The 24,851-nt window shown below is 46.4% G+C and overlaps 1 protein-coding gene across 1 annotated transcript; it reads right to left on the reverse strand.

Moving 5' to 3' along the window:
- Window positions 1-469: 469 nt before the first annotated feature.
- Window positions 470-5,212, reverse strand: LOC149330609 (uncharacterized). The gene is made up of 3 exons (XM_089559905.1): window positions 4,664-5,212; window positions 3,074-3,304; window positions 470-1,596 (listed from the first exon to the last, which is right to left on the reverse strand). The coding sequence occupies exons 1-3, from the start codon at window positions 5,210-5,212 to the stop codon at window positions 883-885; spliced, it is 1,494 nt and encodes a 497-aa protein (XP_089416031.1). The 3' UTR covers window positions 470-882.
- Between the last annotated feature and the right edge of the window lie 19,639 nt (window positions 5,213-24,851).

Here is a 24,851-nt window from a genome sequence, read left to right on the forward strand (position 1 = left end):
CGATGACAGCAAGCTTTTTCTCGATAACATCTTGTTTTATTTCTGTTCTGAAGTTGACGAAGGCAGTTATCGGTTTACACCGAGCGGCTGGGTTCAGAAATACCTTTGTTCGAAAAGGCGGCAGTTACAGTGACCGACCCGAATGAAGTGCAGCCTTTATATATTGAACAATTGTTTTCAACTGGCAACTTTGGGAAATGCCAATGTTGCAACGACCTGCCTGCGTAAACCGTGAGCTGAAGTCAAGATTCTAGAGAGTAGCTGTCATATTCCATTTCACATTTATCCCACAATGCTACGTCAGGAGGGCTACTAATGCGCTCGGTGAAGAGAAGCTCACTCCCGTCTCACTGTTGTCTGAGTCGTGACCAATTGGAGATGGTGCTAGAGTGATGGAAATACAGCACTATGAAAAGAAAGTGAAAGTATTGAAACACATCTTAAATAAGCGCTATTGTCCGGAGAGACATTAGTGCCAGCGAGAACACAGTTATCGTGAACAGTTGCGCAAGTTTGACCAGCGTTTCAAGTTACGATTTCAGGACAGTGGCCCTAGTGCTCGTCGTTTCCGAAGACCTGCCAAGCAGCATTCTGTTTATTGAGGACGACTTGCCTGTTTTATAGCCTATTGATTTTCTACAATGAAAATCTTTATTTTTTTACATAACCATTGAAATTTTTAACCCAACTAACTTTTCTCTTGAACCCTATCACCGCCTTTTCCCTGCCAACTAGTAAGGTAAGGAAAGCGGCATACTTTCTTCTCGTTACCCTCCTTCTCTTTCCTCCTGTACTCTTTCTCTCTCTCACGATGCAGTGAATTGGTAATGGACACACAAAGACATCTTATTTCGCACAAGTTTACCGAGATCATGATCTGCATCACGTAGACATCTGCATCCCTTTCCACATGGCCCCCTGAGTTTCGTCGACGAGCGGAAACTCGGCCATGCATGTTGTACACTTGGACCAGTGGATGTTCACTCGAGGAGCGTAACACTGGAAAAAAAGCCGGATGTCGTAGCTGTCGGTGGTCACGTGACGGAGGGACGGCAGCGCACTCACAAGTTTGTGCAGATCATCGACAGTGAGACCCAGCTCCGGCAAAGGTAGCTCTGTCGCGAGTGTTAAGTGCTCTAGGTATGGCATTGGCACGAAAACGCAGCGAAACACAAAAAACGGGCAGAGCAGTTCGCCGTCTAAATGCAGTGTTAACAGATGTGTCGTTGCATCCAAGAGTTCCTTTCCTGCTTCCACTACAAGCTTATCGCTACAGGACGTGTCGCAAAAGAAACTCATGCGCAGGTTAACCATAGTATGCAAGGAGTCCTTTGGGACTCCTCCTTCCTCGCTCCCTGCAACCGTGCAGTCAATAAGCATGAGGGTCTCAAGGTTAGGCCAGTGCCTCACGATGGCTGAAGGGACGACGTCTTTCACACACCTAAGGGATAGGTGTTTCAGCCGCAGCCGCTTCAGCGCAGTTTCCAATGTACCACTAAAAGTATAAACCATGCCTGAAGAAAATGTTAACGACAGCTCGCTAATGTCCGTGAACCTAGAAATTTCAGTGACGGTCTTCATGCTTGTTGTGGTTACCTGCGAGAAAGGCAATGTGTTGTAAGAAAATTGCGAGTTTTCAGAGTTTTCTGGCTTCTATGGGAAAAAAACAAAACAAAACAAAAAACACAAAGCACGTCAACTGCGCCATCGTTGTCTAGAGTTTTCATTCTTATTTTTTCTTCCAGCTGTTTTTTCCCTTCAAAATCGAGCACGTTATTTCTTGTGCTGGAAGAGGTCCATTGCAGATGCACTTGGAGGGTAACTTCGTTCATACGCTCTTCCGACCTTTGCAAAAGTTTGCTTAGCCAGCATTACATATTGCATATTTCTAAAGTTGGGCGCTTCCATGAACAAGAACAAAAATGGCAGGCACTTTAACATTCCTACGATCGAAATATTGTGAGAAAGCACCATTTTCATGCAGGCGGACGCCCCCCCCCCCCCATCACGCACCTTAAAGCGCAGTTGAGGTGTCCACTGACCCAGTGACTCAGTTACACTTGCTACTCGGGTCTTCATACAAACGGATACCTCTGAAACCCGGGGTGTGCGGCTAGAAGTCCTTTCGCACTGAAAATGTTTTGCAGCCCTATGTCTATCATATATTTCTTCACGACCTACATTCATCCTTCTGGTGGCGGGCCTCTATGCGTTGGTAATGATGCAACATCTTATGAAGGACGTTTAGCCATACACATACCTTGCAGAATGCATGTTAATTATAAGAACTACTCCTATAACAAAGCGTGAGGTGCTTCGGAGTTGTTTGGCCGCTTGAAGAAAGAAGCTGATTTAGATTAAGCAACCAATTTGGAAGGCGGCTCAGAGCTAGCGCTCCTACTACCGCGCATGTCTTGAAAATGTTGCAGTTAAGAAACGAAGCTTGGTGAAATATTCTCTCTAGTGTAAACCTACTCATGCACTGCGAACCTTTATAACGAGCTGGATGAGTAGGCCTTTGCAGTCAAAGTGTTTGATCGTCACCCGCCAGCACTGTGGGTGAAAAACGGCGCTAGTTTGTAACGTCCGTAAATGAGGCCTTTAAAGGAACTCTCAGTACAAGTCCATACAATTATTGTTATTGATTTTATGGGTTTATGTGGCCATTTTGATGCTTGCTGGCCGCGAAAGCCGCATTTATCCCCAAGAAAATTTGACTTACAAACCTTCCCGGCGGCCGACACAAATTACTGACGTCCAAACAGAAAAGGACGAGTCACCACCGTATTGAGATTAGTGCCTGTATAGCCTGTCCCTGGGATCAGAACCAAAATATCAATGCCGACGCACGAGATTTGCTGCGAAGTCACCTGGTAATGGCGACACTTGTATTTAGTTTGTTATTCTTTTCCTTTATAGCAGAGCTCCATTTTTGGTGAGAGTAGTCTCTTAGCGATCAGAACGCGGTAACCTATCGATGCAAGCACCTTTTATTTGCCCTCAGCGTCCCTTTAAAACCAAAGGTAACAAAAAACCCGTAAAACTTGCCGCCGAGCAGATATCAGAAATTTACCTCCAGGCGTCGCAGACGGCGGAAAAGTTGGTGAACCAGGATAAGGTGCTCCGGTGTAATGTTCACCGCATTCTGAAAGCAGCACATCTCTCCGTCAAGGCATTCATAATTGTTGCCCAGAATGAGGCTGCGCGAGGTCAGCAGTGGGCGGTAGAAGGTCGAGAACATGATGACTATCTGTGGTCGGCCGGGGACCAGGACGTTGTGCATCGCCGTCTGAACCTCACGCAACTGCGCAAAACGGTTGGCAGAGAAAGGGGGAGTTTCTTCTAGACAACAGTACTGAAGCAGATAAGGATCCACACTTCTCTTCAAGCATCTACACATTGTGTCCCCGCATCTCCAGCTTTTCAGGGAAAGCTGAAAAGACCATCGGGCATAAAGCACTGGTCTCGCCATAAAGCTATAAGGTTGAGGAAGATAACGGTAAAGGTACAGAATGGCTAAGTAGTGAAGGCGCTCACTTGAACGGTCTGAATAGGGTGAATATGCAAATGGAAGGGTCTCGATTACTGTCTGCGCAAATGGAAAGCACATCCTTTTCTCCTGTTCAGCAGCTTTTCGATTTCCTGATTAGACTAAATGTCCTCCACACCATCAGCAGTTGTGGTTGATGCGGGCAACCGTCGTCGACGAGCGAAGCCGGGTCCTCTATAGCCCCTAATTTGACCTTGAAGAAGGTATTTTTTCCCTCGCTCTCCAGTGGCATGAACTGCTCGTTCTGAGACAGAGTGAATGCGAGAATATATGATTATTGGCTGGGGTTCGCTGTTAGGCCTAATAGGGAAGGGGACCTAAAAAAACAAGAATTGGCTGAGATCAGCTGTGGTTTAGCTTATGGTTGAATTCTAGGGCGAGCTGTCGCGTATGTTTGGGTGATAATAGCCAAAGATATTGTCTGATGTCTCCGGTTAAAACTTTTTCGTGGCTTCACCCCGAGTTACACAGAGTTGTTTATGAGTCGACCGATAGTTGGCTGCTGCTGTGTTTCCGCCTACGCCTGCTGGAGTTTTCAATGCTCTCGTTTTTGCGCATGCGCATTCTATCGACAGCGGCCTTCATCGGCTGGTGTTTTAGGGAACCTGACGGCAAGTGGATCGGCTAGAACAGCCGGAAAGTGTAATGAAGTATGGAGAGTTGCTCCGCTGCAATAGCTAACCCCTAATGCAGAAGCGCAACGGGTGGTAGCTGCTGCCATGTTTGGCTCTTCCCCGCCGTGACGTCATACCAGCTGCCGCGCACACTCCGTACATGTTGTTCCTGACGGTTATGTCAGAACAGCCAATGGTGACGTGATACAGCTTTTCACTGCGGACGAGCTTAACAAGTTCGAGACGGGAGGCCCCTCATAATCAATAAGATACATCCCTCCCGTTGTCAAAAGTTCGATCCTAAGAGCTGGCCCAGGGTTCTGGCGTACCAGACACTTCCGGCCACTTGATGTTTTGAGATTTTTGAGATTGTGCATAATTACGTTTTAGTTTATAATCTGTTTGATAGATTCACTACAAAGGCTTCTTCTCTGCACTATTTTTGGTTTTCGCCGAGCAGTCAAAGTGGCGACAACGAAGGACACGTTGCTATACTTACTTGAGGACAGGAAGACATTAATCCGAGGATTATCTTCCGGTCTATAAACAAGCCGGGTGCTCCAATCGCCGGAACACTCCCAAGCAGCCTGCTCAACCGGGACATGCGTGGTCCGGGCACCACAGGGAAGCCTCCCTGTAGTCTGTGTATCCTGATGTCGTGGTATAAGACGAGAACCTCTACTGAAGGAAACCACTCGACCAGGTCCAGAACGTAGTCACGGTTGTGCACGATCACGAGAGTCTCGGCATTCGAGAGGACCCTACGTGCTGCCGTGGCGAGACCGTCGGAAGATTCGAAGGAAGCACAACCTGCGAGTAGGGCCCCGACAACCCCTAGCTCAGTCAAGAAGTCGCAGTTTTCGACGAAGCTCTGACCGGTGGTTACTATTCGGCACCCGTCGTTTTCAAGATGGAGTCCTTTCGGGAAGTGCGGGAGTGGAGACGATGAGGACTGCCATGGCCGTTTGAGATTGAGCACGATGTGGTCTTCCAGGCCGCAGACGTTGTCTGGGTCACTCAAGTCGCGAACGACGTCACGGGCCTTCATGATAGTTGCTGAAATTGAAGAGAGGAATGAAGAATAAACGATTAAAACTGATACTCAACGTCATAAAAGGTTCAGTTTCTGAAACTCATCTGCGAATTACATCAACCGTCAGTATTCTTCCATACATTACAGTTTCAGTACACAGGTTTGTAACACTTGCGCAGGGCAATTGAATTGCAATAGCGACGCTGAAAGTTAAGGGTTTAGGTTGGACGGGGGCTACTGACAAACGTCGTTAAACGCCTTTATGCTTTTCGCTACACCCGGCTACTCAAAACCATCCGAACATCAATAGCGTGAACACGTCAAAATAAATTCTAGGCCACTAATTTGTTGCGGAAGAAATTGTGAGTTCCTGTTCGAAAGATGCAATTGAATGTGTTCTACAGGCGTAAACGTAATGGACCTAACTGCAAAAATTCGAGAGTTATGTCACCTTGAAAAAGCTGTACGTCAGATTAGGCGTGTGGCACCTACTGTGTTCTGCGTGTCACTATAGCTATCACCGGGGCCGGTAATGATCTTGCAATATGAAACGGGAACACGTTAAGTCAGTTTAACCACTTATTACTCCATCTGAATGTTCAGCTAAGAAATCCGTAGGTGAGAGCAAACTTACCATTCATTTAGATACTGTAGCTGTACATTTCTATGTAATGGCACATGGTTGAATAAGCCGGCAAGCTGCCAGGCCGTATACCACGTTCAAAAGAGGGCGTTTAAAGTCCATGGTACCAACCATTGAAATGTTCACAACAAAGGTCGTCGAGAGTATTTCCTTACCGACTACAGCCATCAGTTCCAGTCAAACGCAAAAATTCATGAAGGAATGCATATTTCTATATTTCCCAATCGACTCTGTTTTTCTCGATCAAAAGACATTAGCAGTAGAATATATGCGGCAGTCGCAAATCTTGAAATGCTGAAAAAAATTATCCGCTTGTTAGCACGTGTAATCCTATCGTCGGCTTTAGAGAAAGAAATGCGGCCTTGCGTCATACTCAGGTGTGGCTGGGTTTCCGTTGGAAACGCGAATCACTCCTTCAAAGGCAGTTTGGCATAGAACTAGAGTGTTTAATAATGGAAAGATGGGTAATGTCTTCTAGGGCGCTGGAAAAATTACGGTTGTTACCCTGAGTAACAAGATTCCCGTGTGCCTAATTATTGAGCTTGCAGTGACAGCAAAGTGTGCACTAACCACCTGCTTACGCGTGGCCTCAATGGCACTTAAACAGAACAGGCCCATTTCATGACGATCGTGTGACTGAGCATGCTTTCTGTCGCATGATTGTTGCACGCCTCAAAGGTCATTGCGCTCTCTGGGAGGATTTTTGTCCTATCTGTGACTAGATAACCCAAATTTCTACCTTCCTCCGCGGTGACAGAGGTCATGGTGCTTGACTGTTGATCCGAAAGACCCGAGTTCGATCCCGGCTGTGGAGGTCGCATTGTAATAAAGGCTGAATCCTATAGAGGCCCGTGTAATGTGCGATGTCAGTGCACATTAAGGAACCCCAGGCAGTCGAAATTTCCGGAGCCCTTCACTACGGCGTTCCTCATAGCCCGAGTCTGTTTGCGACGTTAAACCCCATCAACCAACCATAAGCCATACTCCGCCTTTTAATGCACCTGCTACTTACAGACATCCATGCTGTGAATACTGCGGGTGAAAACAACTTTTCGTTGTAGTCGTTATTAAACACCGCCTCTTTCTCCTCACGGTACCTCTTTACAGAAAGCAAGTGATCAACGGGTTTTTCATCTTAGCCCCCTAACGGGGCACTAATGGCAGACATTAAGCTCTAAATCTGTGTAAGGTAAGGAGAACAATTGTCCTCGCCTTGCGGGAACTCTTGGTCCGTATAAGCACTCATACGGAACGAAAACACTCATACGGACGAAAATAGGCAACTAGGTAATACGTAAATAGGTAACTTGTAATGACCTTTCCCGTGTCGATCACATGGCCGTAAAGCTACTCAACAAGAAGAGCAAGCATTTTTTGGAAGCACTAGCAACACTTTTTTACCCAATCATGCTTGCGCTTATGGATATGAGTTGCCACGCGCTGTCAACGACACTCGCGGCGTTCTTGAGATATCTGCGTTACGTCCAGGGTAACTGGCCAATGAATGTTATCATCCAAAGACGCACTGCCAATCTCTCAGAATGACGTATTCCGTTTATCGCAGACCGAAAGGCTATCGCCCGCAGTTTCGAGGTGCGCAGTGAAACATTTTGCGGGCTGCCTAAGCAAATAACCTTGCATGACACGTTGCCTAACAAAAAATTCCCAAGGAATTTTGTGTTACAGGCAAAAACCTACACAGTCCCGTGAGATTAATATGTATCCTTAAAAACTATTGCAAGTTTAAAATCTGGCTTTTTGAGCTAGAAGAACGCTTCTTCCAGCATAGCATTGTCAGCAGTAATGTGCATCACAAAGTAGTTAAGACTTCCTAACTATCAAATGGTTATTTTGCACGAAATAGCTACCTTTTAACTAATTCAGTGAGTCTCTCTGTTTAGTGAGAGGCGTGTAGCTCACGTCAAGTAATACCTATATCAGCGTTTAGAATTTTGAAAACGCAGTTACTCTTGGCGCTGTGGCCCAACGAATTTTGGCTATTTCGAAGAGTTCTGTGCACTGGAGGGGTCGCTTCGCCGGCAATCGTTTCGAAATCGGATGTAGTTTGGCGCGATTTGGGCAAAACTCAGGAGATGAACTGCATAGCATGGCTGTCCACGACCTAAACAGGAAAAGCGGAACGGTCAGACTAAAAATCAAAAACGAAGAAAATAATGCTCATGCATGCGTCTCTGTAGGGAACAGCAACTTATATTGGCAGTGATGAAATGGGAGTGTAAAGAGAATGCATTTACTCAGGGCAGATACTAGCCACAGATGGGGACGAACACAGTGAAATGACACGAGTACAGAAATGGAGTGGAATTCATTCGGCTGGTAATTCTCGGCTCATGCATCGCCGCCTGCTGTAGTGTTCTACTGTAGTACGGGGCAGAAACAAAGGCTGACGGAAAAGCGTGACCTCGAATTTTCAGCACCGGAACAAGCTATGAAAAGGAAAATGGTATCTGTGGCGTTAAGAGACCAGAAGAGAGTCGAATGGAGGAGGAAACACCGTGGTTCAATTATATGCGAGCGGAAATCAAGAATGAAGCGGTCGGGACAAGTGCTGTAATGCAAAGAGAAGAAAGCCACGGTGCCTTAAGTTTACTTTCATGGATTATAAGGGTAGAAGCGGGAGGGAGAGGGTAACGTGGATGTGCGAAATTGTGGGGACAATGCAGGATATGCGCGAAATATTGTCAGTGCAGCTAGAAAGGGCCAAAGGGAGGGTCCTTTGTGCTGCAGTGAATGTAGCCAGGCTGATGATGATTACGAAGATGATGATGAAACAGTGACTAATGACTATTCAGAGACGGACGAGTAGATCGAGCCGCGTAAAATAAAGCGAAATTAAATTCGTCGAAACATTTTTAATTGCGATACATGAAATAAGTGAAGGAACAGTAAGATTCGGTACTTACCTGGTGCAGGCACAAGTGGAAGGTTTCTTTAAGCTGGCATTGGCAGTCTCTTGAAAGCCGCGACGGTGAAAGAGGCTAGTGCAAAATTTACGAGCCAGAAAGATGCTCATGAGGCTTGGGCAGCCTTTTGTATTTGGTCCACTTCAGTCACAAATGGTTTCACGCTGAACAAGCGTGCATGAAGAACGATTTCGTTGGCTGTCCGGGGAAGTCTTACAAGCACAGATTTGTTGGGTCCCGCACGGTGTTGCTTTGGCTATCCGGCTGCTCTTGCTGTCGCAGTAGTGGCTGCTGGAGAGGGGAAATTAAGGCGACGGGGCTCCTGTCACTGCCAGAGCCGCGGCGTGAACACTGAACCTCGCTTTGAAGACGGCCCCCCCTCAGTCCCTGCGCTCTATCTGCAATTGTGTCGATAATGCACCCGATTCGGTTATCAGTCTTTCCGGTATTTGTTCTCAGGCCAATACCTCAATGAAGCATTTGATTTGCAGGAAAACCAAGAAGGCTATCTATTCCTGCGAACGCGGATACGCGTTTAAGGTGGTGCATTTTTCCACGAAGATATATTTACATGTTCGTTCGTTCTGCTTAATTTGCTCCGCAGGAGCAACTGAGTCTATGAAAGCACTGCAGACTAAGTTCCTTGTAAACAATGACTTTTAAGCCGCGTTCATGTTCTGTAAAACTTTTAACGCACCAATATTATATTGTCTTGATGTACAAAGGTTTATAGCGCAAACAAAGGCACGGACAAGAAAACCGAAACACACACAAGCGCTTACTGTAAACAGGATTTATTCGTCGAAAGCCACACCTTTTATAGGCGGAAGGATCGTAACGGAAAAGATGACAAAAAGACAGGGGTTGTGACAGAGCCATCCAATCGCGAGCGCATGCGCGGGTAGGCAAGGGCATCAATCACACTTCAGTTTATCTTCCCATCGAATCATCAGATAGCTGCATTAAAAAAGTCAGTCTCAGCCTGGAACAGAGATAAAGAAGGTTCGCTGATGCACTCGCTGCCAAGGTTCTGTATTTGGTAGGCTTCTAGGCTTATCCGTGCTGTCCTGTCTTTACTCTTACCAAGAACCTTTCTCTCCTCAAACCGGGCCACACATGCTCCACACTTACTTACATGTGCAACAAGATGCTTGTATTTGTCGTATTTCTTTTCTAAATTTAGGGCGTGTTCCCCTAGACGGTCATTGACACAACGTCCAGTTTGGCCCACATGAAACTTTCCACAAGACAAGGGAATGGAATAAACCACTCCAGTGGAACACCTTACGAACGGCTTCTCATGCTTTTTCGGGCACTCGCGCTTTTTTGCACTGCAAATGCACGGGCAGAGCTTTCCCAACTTGTTGGGAGCCGAGAACAAAACAGGTACACCATGCCTGCTAGCAACTTTTTTGACGTTGTTTGAGATTTTGTGGAGGTAGGACACAACCTCTGGCCTAGGGGCCTTTTCGTCCTGTTCCACGTTTGAACTTCTGAAGGAAGACCTCAGAAACTGCTGTCAGAACCGACCAAGGAAACCCTGCAGCCACAAGCCGGCTTATCTGATAATTAAAGCTCTGAAACATCTGATGTGGGCACGATTTTTGGAGAGAAGATTCCAAGCACAGCGACGCTAATCCGCTCTTGATAGTCCTGGAGTGCGCCGAGTCATACGGCAACAACTCCTTCTTTGCTCGTGGGTAATAACCCCAGCAGAAGTGTCCTTCACACAACTTTAATTTAAAGTCTAAAAACTGTAAAACCGAAACCTCGGGCAGTGTATGGTTAAAAGTCAAAACAAACCGTGTTTGTTAAAAGTATCTAAAACTTCACGTACTGCAGAGGGGTAGGTGATGGTCTCCTCCTTTGTTAAAAGCACTAAAAAATCATCTACATATCTAAAAACCTTTAAAACTGCCCCTCCCCCCCCCCCCCCCCCGCCTTGAAATTCTCGTCCAGCTTCAGAGAATGGGGGCTACACATGACCCTATGCAAATTCCCTTTGTCTGTAAAAAAGCCTGGTCGTTAAAAACAATAAAAGTAACATTCAAGTAAAACTACAACAAGGCTAAAAAATTACCTGCAGAAAATCCTGCTAAGTTCTGTAATGACACGTCGCCGTTTTCCTCAATGCACTCCTTAACAGACAGTAAAATCTGATCTTTGGGCACGGAATAAAAAAGGTCTTGAATATCTATTGAAAAGCCAAAGCCAATGTCATCATTAGACTTAATAAACTGTGTGACATCATTTGACTTTTTGGTGAGGAAGGGATCGTCCAAGACAAGGCTTGTAAGCTTCTTTAACAAGAACTGGCGGACGTTTATCTGCCACGATCCTTGCTCACTGACAGTTGTCCTTAACGGAATTTCTGATTTGTGCGTCTTAGCTGTGAAAAAAAGGGGTTAAGCTGCCCCAACTATTAGTGTGTCCGCGGCGAGTACATTCAGGTTTAACGTCTTGCAAAATTCAACGAACCATGTCTTAATCCTACCTTGCATTTTCTTAACACGTACAAAATTCTTGTTCACAGCTGCCGGCGCGTTCTCACTGTAAATTTCTTGGGATAAAACGACAAACCCGCCCTCCTTATCACATTGTACAAGCATCAGGTTCTTGCTCTTGAAGAAAGACACCACGCCATTCAGGGCACTGTCAGTACGTAAGTCCCGATGGTTTGGAGCACACCTCCGCAACTTCCGCTCAGATTGACTTTTTTAATGCAGCTACCTGTTGATTCGATGGGAAGATAAACGGAAGTGTGATGCCCTTGCCTACCCGCACATACGCTCGCGATTTGATGGCTCTGTCACAACCCTTCTTTTTTTGTCATCTTTTCCGTCCCGATCCTTCGCTTATAAAAGGTGTGGCTTTCGACGAATAAATCCAGTTGACAGCGCTTGTGAGTGTGTGTTTCGTCTCTCTTGTCCGTGTCTTTGCGCTACAAAAACTCCTACATCAAAATGAACTACCAACTCGGCCAACAGGAAGTTTCAATGAAATATTATATTGTCACGGCCCGTGAAGAGCCGTGCAGATAGGCGTAAGGGAGAACCCAAGAACGAGGTCGGTCTTTTTAATCTCGGAGCCAGGTGTAGCCCGAGCGCGTCTCATGAGCCAATCGCCTCTTTGTCGTCGACTAAGAGCGGCGCGATGCTAGGCACGTGACAGTATATTTACTCACCTTATTCATAGAAAAATTACTTTGCATACGCAGTGCGTACGCTGCCAGCAATTAACAGCTACACAGAGCAGGGAACCTCGCCGCACACTCAAGCACACTAACTGAGGTGCGTTCAGATGCGTACGTGCTAAACGCGCACCCATCGCCATTGAAGGCCTGGACGCCTGGACAGCCTCAATGCTCTAGAAAGCCGCAAATGCCACCTCCACGGCCACACAGGCGGACGACGGCCCCACCCCTTACGCCAAACTCACCCACCTGTCGGAAGCACAACGTATCCTTCATGATCCCTGGCTCCGACGCAAAAACAACCGCCCTCTCAAGCTTCGTCTCACTCGCTCTTACTGAGCTTAGCCGCGAACAGTGCCATTAAACATGCGACCGCCTGAACAGGCAGCTAGGCTGTAGAAACTCACGTTTTCTGCTTCAACATATCCTCGATCCGAACCGCACTAAAGCCATATCCCACAAGAACCTCAACCGAGTAGCACACGCCTTTCAGGGCCCAAACGAAGAACTGCTCAGCACCCTGAGAGACGAGTACCTTTTACACCTCGACCGAAATCCCCATCCCCGGGGCCTACACGGGTCTTCTGAACTCCGACATGGACACGGATATCACAACATGCGATGTCCGTGCTCCCTCATCGCATCAAGACCACCGCAACCTCCGGTTGAATCATATAACCGACAAAATGATCCGTAACCTCGACGACCAGCCCATCGAGGCCCCCGTGGAACTTTTCAATAGACACTGGCATGATGGTCGCATTGTGGATACCTGGAAGCATACCAAATTGGGCTTCATACCTAAACAGGGCCAAAAACTTGGTTTTGGATGGTTTATGGCGTTTTTAACGTCCCAAAGCGACTCAGGCTATGAGAGACGCCGTAGTGGAGGGCTCCGGAAATTTCGACCACGCGGGCTTCTTTAACGTGAGCTGGGCAATCGACTTCAATCTAACACAGACAAAGGAGGCCACCTCCCGCTCACTATGATCGGGTTCAGAGCCAAACTCTCCACTCAAGGCATCACGTAGCGAATACAACCCGATATATACTATTCCACGGAGTGCCACGGACTATAATCAACCTCGACGTTAGCAAGGCGTTTGACAACATATCACACGTCTCTATTATTAAACTACCAAACAAAACACTTAGCATGTTATCTTCTGCTAAAAGGCCTCCGTAGCGCTCTGTCTGTTTTTCAAGGGCGAAAGTATAGATTCATGTGGTCTATATTGCTTTGAAATATTGTCGAGGTTTCGAACATTTTTAATCAGTCAACTGCCTCATAATACTTCTTCAAACATTTTTCCTTTATTTTGCAAGTTTTCTCTTTGGTCGATAAGACCGAGGTATCTATATATCCCACAATTTAATCTCTTTTAATGAAGTCATTGGTACAAATGTGTCAGCCTTTATTCTAAGAAACGACTAAATCAAACTTCCTTAATGTGATGTCATTCAATTTCTAGAGTCATTCTGAGTGCAATTTTGCCATTTGTATTGTATATATATTTGAAACGCGGATAAGCTTGCGCCTTGTACAGGGTTAATTCGAAAGCATTGCTAGTCCCATTACGACAAAAGCACGTGTGCTGTGCGATATCAGTGCACGTTAAAGAACCCCAGGGTGTCCAAATTTCCGGAGCCCTTCACTACGGCGTCCCTCATAGCCTGAGTTGCCTTGGAATGTTAAACGTCAATAAACCGAACCAATCTCCGTGTGAGCTGTACCCCATTCAGAGCTTCAGAAGCCGTGGTAGGCAGAAATGAATTTGTTTAGCAATGGCTTTTACAGCATATGCGTGACCCGCACGACCCATGACAACCTTCACGTGACCCCGTTCCGTGATCACGTGACCACCCTCTGCACGTGCCTTGCGTTACCCACGTCCTCCTCAGGTGCGTGTTTGGGAGGTGGGTGAAGAGGATTGGGGGATGAAGACACCTTACATGCATCCACCTTTCGGCTCCTGCTATCTCAGTTTGTTGTCATCGAAACGCCTATCAGGCGCCGCACGTCGCCTGGAGGGGAAAGCCTGAAGGAATGGGGCGGGTTGAACATACCTATAGCATGCGCTTGAGACGCTACCCAAGCAGCAAAGATAATCGGCCCAATATGGTTTACTATGGTCCTTTGTAAGACCAGCTTTTGCCAATACGTTTCCAATATTATTCCGATTAGCAGTGCAGCTTGTGTACCCACGAGTGTATTTCACGGTAACATCCATAGAACTGCGCTACACATTTCATGCACAGAATAGGACATTGTTTTGGCTAGTGACATAATGCATGGCATTAATATGCCAGTGTCAGCTCTTATTGGATTTTGGAAACCGCCCGACGAAAATGTTCCGAAAAAGGAACACTCGCAATAAAACTCAGTCAGTGAAAGACCAGAAGTTTTAGTTATTAATGTTTCTTGCACAAATTCACTAACCATTTTGCACTTTTGTTCTGTTTTCTTTTGTCCAGCGGTTTTGTTTTGTTTTGTTTTTTGGAGCGAAAGGGCTCCAAACCATTCGGCTGTGAAAGAGCCCAAAAATGCGGCCGTTTACCAGTATTGCTCCAAAGTCTCTTAATATGCCGATAATAAAAGTTCTAGTTTGTAATACTTTCCAAAATTATCCCGCACTGTACGAAGATTCGAAGAAGGGGGCATTTTGAAGGGCGGTAAAATTTTGAGTTTCACATTTTTCAGCCCCACCGCGGTGGCTTAGTGCTTACGGCGCTCGGCTGCTAGCCCGAAAGACGCGGGTTCGATCCCGGCCTCGGCGGCAGAATTTCGATGGAGGCGAAATTCTAGAGGCCTGTGTACTGTGCGATGTCAGTGCACGTTAAAGAACCCCAAGTGGTCGAAATTTCCGGAGCCCTTCACTACGGCGTCCCTCACAGCCTGAGTCGCTTTGGGACGTTCCAAACCAAACCAACCAAACTATTTTCTCATTTTGGAATAATAACTACTAAATGGCCGATATAAACTGTAGTTGCTTATTGTCCAACTGATCCATTTTTCTTATTCTATAGCGTGCTGCCAATTGCATCAAGAAGTTATTTCCCATGACTGCACTCTCTTCGCCTGCTGATAAAGTGACCATTTATATGACCTTAAGCCCCAACTGCCGACGGATTCATGACATATTTATTCAGTCGGCGGAGTGATTTTATTGTAAATGATTGCAGTCGGTGTGATCGGCAGCTCCGCAGCAAAGAAAAACAATCAAAGCCTTTTGATGTGGTTCTTGATGACTGTGACTTAAGAGATATTTTTTAATGAGGCGGTTGAGTTAAATTTGAACCATAAAAACTGTTCCAGAATTTGTTCTGTTCGTCGCAGAGGCGGGGAAAATCTGCATGACAGGTTCTACAGTAGCACCAGTCGAGTGCAACTGTGGGCATGTAATGCATACAAAAGAGCCTCAGATCGTAGCTGTCCGTTGCTACGTACCGAAGTGACGGCAAGGCTTGTACAAGGCACCGAACATCGTCGGCAGTGAGTTGCATCTCCGGCAGTGGTTTATCCGTTACCAGCGTCAGGCGCTGGAGGCTTGGCAAGGGCTCCTTGCGACAACGAACCAAAAAAAACGCGCACAGCACCTCGCCATCGAGACGCAACGTTGCCAGCCTTGTGGAAGCTTTTAAAAGGGTATTCAGTGCGCGATTTTGAACTTCCGCGCTATTGTTACGGAAGCGCAAGACCAGTTTCTCCAAGCCATGCAATGAGTCCGGGGAAATTTCTTCTTGGTCGTTGACAATGTTGCATTCGCAGAGCGACAGGCCCTGCAGGTGTGGCCATTTTCTCGCGATAGCTGAGAGGCTGACTTCAGAGACGAACTTGAGCGACAGGTGCTTGAGGCGCAGGTGCGTGAGCACGTCATGTAGCAGGTGTCCGAACGAGAGCGGATTGGTCGCTTTGTAAGTTAGTGAGAGATCGGTGACTTCGGCAAATCTCTGGATTTGGGCGACTGACTCCAAGTGACTCGTAACCACCTGCGAAACAGCAAGAATCGGAGGTCTGCTTCGATCTGCGCGAGTTCAGCACGCAGTTGTTTGCCGCTCCTTTTTGGGCGACACTTATACGCAATACAGCCTTCGACGGTACCGGTAGCAGCAACGCATAACATGACATGATCGTGTCTAGGTCTTTATCTGAGGTATACATGCATGACACTTTTATTCAAATCACTATTTTATTCGTTCCTATATTCCTATTTGCATATTAAGGGCTTTGGAATTCAGGAATACCTATATTTGTGTTACTTGTGAGTACATAAACCTAAGTTTGCAACGAGGCCCACTATAAGGGTTGCTTTCAGGTGCTGCCGTCCAGGCTCAAAGCCTTTACCACAAGTACGTTACAATTTCACTTTCTAACAGGAACCAAAAAAAATATCCTAGTCTCATTAAAAATGGCTTTGGACGTTCCATTATGCTTTGCGATCAGTCGCAGTCAAAGCGTAAACAGGGCCAGTTTGCACATATCGGCCAAGGTTCAGTCTTTGCCAAAAGTAAGCAGGCTGCATGGTTTGCTTCTCGTTCATGTTGTAGAGCCCTCTCGGCTTCTCTAAAGATCAGAAAGTTCTTTGAAAGTGAGCACAGGGGTCCTCCGCACCATACAGAGATTCAGAGCTTCAGGGCTGGCATAATAGCTTTAAAATACGATTGACATGCAAACCGTTCTGCCTGGTTACTGTTGGCAAAGACTGTACATGTTCCAACACGAGTCGTAACGGTCACAAACAGTGAGCAAGAATGAAACCTCCTTTCTTCTGTTTTTTTTAAGTACTTACTATACCTCGCTTCCATTTTACAAATGTTGCTTTGTTTAAAATAGTATTGCGCCTTTAGGTGTGTTTTGTTTCACCAACGACTGCATACAATCTGTCCTCTTGTACTTTTTTTTCTCTGGCACAATTCCCAGACCCTTACTATCCTTTCCTTCTTGTTTTATTGTTATGTAGCCTTTTGATTCCTATTTTATTTCGCTGATACTTTTTGCTCGACTCTCCCCACTACAAGACATTTTATCCTGAGTGTATTCCAAATATATCACCATCAAGCTGTATTTCGAGCTTTCCCTAAGTATCTCTTTAAATGGCAGTGCCATCTATCGTTCGCCACGCAACATGAGACCATTAGCCCTTGCCCTTCGCTTAGCTGTTGTTTTCCAAGCAAACCGAACTGGCACCCACCTCTTTGTTCGCGCTGTAAGGATGAGTACTTTACATGAGCACACCTATTAGCATCAAAACTGGTATCTTGCCCGAACTCCGCCTGGATGCAAGTGTAGACTTTTCTTTTCCTTCTTTCATTTCTCTTTTTTACTTTGCTATCCGCACGAGCTCGGGATGGCGCCCGCATTGACGGCACTCCATCGGCCCATAATTGCCTTCTATAGCCATTTTCTACAGCAACTAAACCAACTATAGCTACGGCGAGCTGACTTACCTCGAGGTGATTTATTCTGGGAAAAAGCTCCCTCGCCTGGACCATGAGTGCTGGCGGAACGTCTGGAACGGAACTCAGCAATCCATCAAGACGTTCCACGTTCACGCCCAGAATCAGGCTTGCCGACGTCAGGAAAGGTAAACCTAACGGTAGCATTCTGTGTAGGTTGGCACATAGGTTCAGATCTTCTTCGTACATGTCCGTCTGCACCTCGCACAGCTGCAAAGAGGGTTAAAAGTGCAAGAAAAAACTAATGCGGGCACTTAATGTCCACCGTACGGATATGACTTGATAGAGTAATGGGTTAGTGCCCGAATATGCAGAATTGCCCGGTCTCTACATTAGATTCATAGTTCCCCGGGAGACCTCATACCACTTCGTGCGCATTGTTGCGGCGGTTAAGCGATGCGCCACTGCGGCGGGGATGGCAGGTGGCGCCACTGGTGGGCCTTGTGTGACCCGAGTGGCTCTTCCCGAGCAACCAATCATTAATGCAATTTAACTGCCACCTGCCACGGTGACCCTTTTCCTCACAATCCGATGGGCAGGTTCTGATGCCGCCTCAAGCTCACATGACCTAAATTTCCCACCTGCCTCCAAGGTTGCCTGCTTCTCAGGGCATTTTCGGCGATTTTTAGCTAACGGTCGACGACGCCGGTTTTACTGCGCCACGAAATCCTTAACGCTATCGAGTTAAAACAGGCGCTTACCGCGAGGGGCCGTCTCGTTCTTTGCACAAAACCCCATTAAAGCAACAGAGCAATATCCAGTGGATATCACTACTCTCATGTCCAGAGAGCTAGACAGGCATTACCGCATGTCTGTAACGCGTTAGCCTTTCTAGAAGAATCCTTCTGTCTTGTATGTTGGTAAAAATAGTGCAAGGCAACGTGTGTCCGAAACATAAAGGCAGTAGGTTCATAACTCGGAAGCAGCGCTGTCCACGTTCCAACAATGGTCACTTCAGGCAGCTAAGAATGGGAGGTAAAAGCATTTAATTCGTAATAACTTGAAAAAGGCACAGTAAAGCGAGGAGAAATTGACTCTTACTTCGGGACAGCGGGCGATCAACTCTGAGAGGGTTTCCGGAACGACGAACAAGTAGTGCGCTCCCACGCCAGGAGCACTTCCGATGAGCCGCTTCAACCGAGGTAGCCTTCGACGCGCAGCAAGCTCCCAACCTTCTGGAAGTATTTGCAACCTCAGATCGTGATGGAGGACAATAACCTCAACTGACAGAAACCAGTCGGCCAGGTTGACAACGTAGTCCCGATTGTGGACGATCACCAGCGTCTGAGCATTAGCGAGCACCTTTTGGGCGGCAAAGGCAAACGGGCTGGTCGAGGCCAAAGGGGGGCATCCGGCAAATGCAGCCGCCACCACTTCGAGTCTGCAGAGGAATCCGCGTCGGGCGACGAAGCTCTCCGCTGTGGCCGTGATTCGCTCTCCGTCATCTTCGAGGTGCAAACCTGTTGGCAACGCTGACCTCCTTGAGTGCGGCCAGGATTTGCCCAACTTCAGCACAATGTAGTCTTCAAACGTGCACAGCTTGTCTGGATCGCCTAGTTCACGAATGATGTCAGTGGCGGTCATTTTGAGGGCTGGAGTGAATAGCACAAGGAACAAGAGATTTGTATAAGCAGATAATGTCTGAAGCCCCTTGATTACGCCTGTAGCCAAACTGCCTATAGCGGCTGTTTGTCTGTAGCTTTTACTGGTGGAAATGAGCAAACAAGGGAATGGAAAAGAGGGGCTCGTTTTGACGTAAGTGACGGAAGTTAACAATACCGAAACCAAGGAGTATAGGTTTTTGTGTGTGTGTGTTCATCAATGGAAGATTCCCATATTCCCATAATTCCCATACTGCCACTTCATCTGCTAGCAACATACTAGTCTTGACAGAAACGTGGCTAAACAGTGACATTCCTGATAGTGAAGTCCTTGCTGACGTGCCTAATTTCAGTGTTTTTCGCAAAGATCGCCCAGATCGAAGGGGATAAAGGGTACTGATTGCAACTGCTCGGGATCTATCATGCTCAGCTGTTCACTTTTCATGAGATATAAAAATATTATGGGTTTTATGCCATGCTTCACCTAAATCAGTTGTGATTGGCGTTTGCTACAGGCCTCCTAGCAGCCCATACTTCCCTCCAAAACTTAATAACGCATTAAATGAAATTAAAGCTAAGCACCCTAACACCCGCACTCTCCTATTCGGACATTTCAATTTTCCGAGTATTGACTGGCATAATCTAACCGCTACAGGTAATAAGAATGCTAATGAATTTCTAGACGTCTGCCTTAATTTTAACCTCGTTCAAACTATATCCGAACCAACCCGTGTAACTGAAGACTGCGCTAATATCCCGGACCTAATAATAACGGATAATCCTGAATGCGTTCGTTCCATCACGGATCTACCAAGCGTCAGCGATCACACGTCATACATGCCGCCTTCACGATTAAACCTTCTTTACGCGTAACTATTAAACGAACTATCCGACTGTACGTTAAAGGAAACTATACAGCACTGAATAATGAACTTCGCGCATTTTTACCAGAATTTCAATCCAGCTTTCATCAAAGGTCCATGCATGATAAGTGGTCCTTGTTTAAGAGGAAAATCGAAGATTTGGTTGATAGGTTTATTCCAAACATAAATATACGAAATAACCCTCAAAACCCATGGTTCACAAATACACTCAAACGACTTGAAAATAAAAAGGAGCGTCTTTTCTGATGAGCCAAGTTGCTTCCTAGTCAGAACGCTTGGAACAAATATTATGCAGCCGAGAAAACTTATTTATCAAGTATTCAAGAAGCCAAACGCACGTTTTTTAACTCCGATCTGCCTAAAATGTTGTCAACTAACGCCCGTAGGTTCTGGCAATTCATTAACCCCCAGCACACAAGCACTGTTTCCCTCACCGATGCTTCGGGTGCAACTGTCTATGAAACTGAATGCGCCAACATGTTACACAGCCTTTTCATCCGTGTTTACTTTCATCCGTGTTTCATCCGTACTTTTCATCCGTGTTTTCATCCATCTTCATCATGCTCCCCATCATGTCAAGTTATTAGCTTACAAGTCATTAGTCAGGTCCAAACTAGTATTTGCGTCGCCCATCTGGAATCCTCATCGACCATATGTCATCAATGCCTTCGAATATGTTCAGAATCGCGCTGCTCGTTTCATTCATTCATCCTACTTTTATGACATCAGTGTTTCGTCCTTAAAAACAGCATCCGGATTATTACCTTTATCGCTCCGCCGTCGCATTGCCAGCATATCTTTATTTCACAAATTCTTCCACAGCCCTATGCACATCGCACCTTATATTCTTCCACCCGCACGCATATCTCACCGCACCAGCCATCACCTACAAGCTGCCCGTCCACGATCACGCACCGTCACTTTTTTTACTTCCTTCTTTCCTCGTGCAGCCGCAGACTGGAAAGGCCTTCCAAACAACGTTGACACCATCCCTTGCCCAAGTCTTTTCACTGATAATGTAGAAACTTTCCTGTCATTGTGAATTTGTGCTTTTATCCTTGCCACCCCTTATGTAACACCCCTTTTAAGGGGCCTTTAAGGTAATAAAAGGAAATGAAATGAAATGAAATAACCCCCGAAATTACCCCCCCCCAGCAGAATATCGGACAGCAGTCGCCGTAGCTCAGTTGGTTGTGCACTGGGCTCGAAAATCAGGGTCGTGGGTTCGCATACCACTTGGAGGCACAAGGCCATTTTTTCTTTTGCTTTCTAGCCAATTATGTTTAATAAATAATCACCTTATTAACCTCCAATTGACGAAAACTGAAAAAATAGGAGTTTAGACGACTGTCACTTCACTTGCGACATTGCAATCAACTGTGGAGCGCTTTACTCAAGCACTATTAACAGGAACAATGACGAGTCGCAAGGCGACATCGTTAGCTCATTTGCCGAGATCATAAGTGGCGCCTCTGTTCGCATACCTCCTCAGCCGATCCTTCATCCCTAGAAACTGGCTCCACAGAGTGGCGTGACTTCGACTCCCAGTTTCTTCACTGGTACTATCCAATTCATTCGCTTTCCGTGGTCCGAATTCAGAGGTACAAATGACGAAACAATAAGAGGGGGGGGGGGGGGGGGGGTGCCTAAGAAAGTCAGCGCAGCAAAATAAAGATCGGTTTCCAATATCATTTAGAAGGCTGGCCCTAGTTATGGACTGAAGACAGTAAGTTTGCGATGACCTTTCTTTTGCCAGCGATGTACGTAGCGAGCACTATACAACTGAAAATGCAAGGAAGTTTTTTTGCAGCGTAACGTTGAACCACAGCAGTGCTGTACATCTGTACTTGTAGCCGTTGATTTCCATTTTCCGAAGTGTTTGGCGTAAGGGTTGAAAGGATTTTTGTAGTGAAGGCGGATGTGGGCCGTTAGCCTAGCTCACGGGAAGGTAGAGGCCAGGGGCGAAAAGTAATAATTGGATGATGCGCCTGTCTTTGTTTCAGACTTACGCTGCCAGAGCTAGCATGGCTACTCGCATTGGCTAGTTCGCAAAAGAAGAGGTATTTCGAACTCAGTGCAAGCCAGACAAATGGTTTTATGGTTTTGTGGTCTTATGTGGTTTAACGCCCCAAATCAACTCAGGCTATGACGGCTGCCGTAGCGGAGGACTTCGGATACTTTTACCACCTGATGATCTTTAACGTTCACTGACTTCGCACTGCGCACGGATCTCCAGCATTTATCCCCCATCGAAATGCGACAGCCGCGGCTGGTGTCGGACTCGCGTGCTTCCGGTTAGCAGCTGAGTACCATTACTGCTAGGCCATAGCGGCAGCTTGCAAGACAGGTAACCACAAAGCACACATAGTTTATTTGCGAAAATATACTGGTGTCATTATTTTCTGTACAATTTCAGCAGCGCGAACACGGTTAGGAAAAGACAGAAGGCGGACAGGAGAGAGCACTGAACTATCAACTTTATTTCAAGAATGCCCAAGGCCCCGCTCTTAAATACACACGCCACAGAAACGCCCACCTGGAGGATTTATCTAAGCACAAGACGATCAGAGCGCGAACGAGTATATTATCACTTTTTCCCGGGTTATTAAGGATACAACGAGCATGAGCGCTAACAAAGAAAAGACTACAAAGCAGTGAAAGTCATGTAAAAAGCATGGGACAACAGGGCTGAGGGTGCACGAAGGTCTGCAGAAAACACAAGCAAAAAAGCTAAAAACACAGGAATGACATTGCTACAACACGATGGGATGACAAAGCTGAGGAAGCGCAGGTTGCTAGGTTAAATGGCGAAACAACTGCTAAAAAGGTTAACTAAGGATGAACGCCAACAACTAACACGGCTAAAACGTCAGAAACCATGTAAAGGATGCCACTAAAACCAGGTGAAATCAAATACAACCAGAGAGAAAGGCGACTTCTTTTTCGGACAGGGAGATTGAAGGAGTGCTAACACAACCTTCCCAAGACTTGCTTATGTAGGCAGCTTTAATTTCGCGCGTCAACTGGTTTTTGTGCTTTTTTAGCACAGATGTTGTTTTGAAACGGGCAACACGTTTCTTTTTGTTATCACATCCCTGACAGTGGGCGGGTAGATTGCGTTGTGAGGAACCTGATAAATCCTTGCTGTGCTCTATTAACTTTCGTTGAGGCATCTTCCCGTTTGGCCTATGTAGGCCTTGCCACAGGTCAATGGAATCCTATACACAACACCCTCTTCACAAGCAACAAAAGGATTCCGGTGCCAAACAGCACAGCCTTTTCTCTTTTTTGTCTTATTGACTTTGTTGCAGAGGCTCGAGAGGCGCGACGGGACGGAAAAAAGAACTTCTACGCCTGCTCTTTTACCGATTTTCTTGAGATTGTGCGACAATTAGTGTGTATTTAAGAGCGGGGCCTTGGGCATTCTTGAAATAAAGTTCATAGTTCAGCGCTCTGTCCTGTCCGCCTTCTGTCTTTTCCTAACCATGTTCGCGCTGCTGAAATCGTATGGATTCCCACCAACTAGCCAGCCAGATTGTGTTATTATTTTCTGGGCGCTCTTAATCTGACATTCAAGATCTGAGAGTAGCTGCCAAATGCACTCCACCCCATTCTTATTCTTCTAGCTATTTCCCTCTCGTGATCCGGATCTGCGGTCATTACCTCATTTTCGAAGACGTATTTCCTTACCGCTCCTGCAAAGGTATGCGCTGAAATATACAACTTCGGCCATTCTATGCATTCACAAACAAGGGCTAAAAACAAGAAAACTCGTAAAGATGAAACGAAGCAGCATTCTGATGGGAATGCCGTAGAGGTACTCACTGTGCACTGTGAACAGAAGTTCCGGAAGTTTTTCCACCTACTCGAACAACAACTGTCCGGCCACAATCATATGCACGTTGGTGACACAGCTATGCGGTCTGAGAACACTGCGCAACCGCTGCCCTCGCGTCTCCTTAGCTTGGCTTGTAGGGGGCAGTGCAGTGCACCCTTATTGCATGCGGCCAATGGCAGCGCTGCCTTCCTGCACTCATTGCGGCTCGTTCATCCTCCCAGTTCAATTCAGTATTTTCACCACAAAGATTATAAATGCAGCGATAGCAGCGGTTGCGCAGCACTTATTGTCGCACGGATGCATTTATTATGCGTAGCATACTGCAATCACACAGTTCAGCCCTTGGGCGCGGCCGGGCAGCCACCAAACCACGTGACGGGACGTCACGTCGTTTGGTGACGTCACGTGACGTAACGTGACGTGACGTCACGTGGTGACGCGACGTCACGGTGAAATATACGTATACACCGAACTACTTTTAAATGAAAGAAAGAAAAAAAAACAAACAACGGCTGAGCATGGTGGCGGTTGCCACCGCCCCGTTTCAAAGGGGGCGCTCCTATTTATCCATCCATACGTCACGGAGGAAAAGCTGCTGAGAAAATCGAGTGCCGCCAAGCAATACCTCGCGCAAAAAGACCGCCGCGCAATATGCAACGCATTCTTGGCTTAACCAAGCTAAGCCTGGGCATTTTTATCTAGAGTAATTACGAATGGCATGTTTTATCACATCCCGTAGCAAATACGGCAGAGCGCCTCTTACAACGGACGATAAAAGACTGAACCACACAGCAATGTCACATCTCTCCGACTCAGCTCCCCTTCTCTTGCAGCCGCGGGAAGTTTATTCTATGTTGTCATTCTCCTCGTTTATTTATTTATTTATTTACCCTTAGGGCCGTTAGGCGTTACAGAGGTTAGTGGGAATAACATACAAGCAGAAAAAACAAAACAGCAGCTAGAAAATTTGAATAAAGTTACAGCACACACCGGTATAAAATCAATAACAGCATTAACAAAAGGCAGCATTGCACAAAACGAAACACAAAAGAAAACAGCAGCTGATAAATTAAAACAAAGTTATAGACACATGCTTATATAAAATTAATCACAG

The sequence above is a fragment of the Amblyomma mixtum genome, chromosome 9 (assembly GCF_055824585.1).
Source record: "Amblyomma mixtum isolate Tamu chromosome 9, ASM5582458v1, whole genome shotgun sequence".
NCBI lineage: Eukaryota > Metazoa > Arthropoda > Arachnida > Ixodida > Ixodidae > Amblyomma > Amblyomma mixtum.

Excerpts from the sequence above, each read along its gene's own strand:
- LOC149330609 (XM_089559905.1), bottom strand. The coding sequence starts at position 5,212 with ATGAAGGCCCGTGACGTCGTTCGCGACTTGAGTGACCCAGACAACGTC. Across the intron at positions 3,305-4,663 it reads TAATGTCTTCCTGTCCTCAA|TTGCGTGAGGTTCAGACGGC; the intron begins GTAAGTATAGCA and ends CGTTTTGCGCAG. Across the intron at positions 1,597-3,073 it reads GCCGTCTGCGACGCCTGGAG|GTAACCACAACAAGCATGAA; the intron begins GTAAATTTCTGA and ends CCTTTCTCGCAG.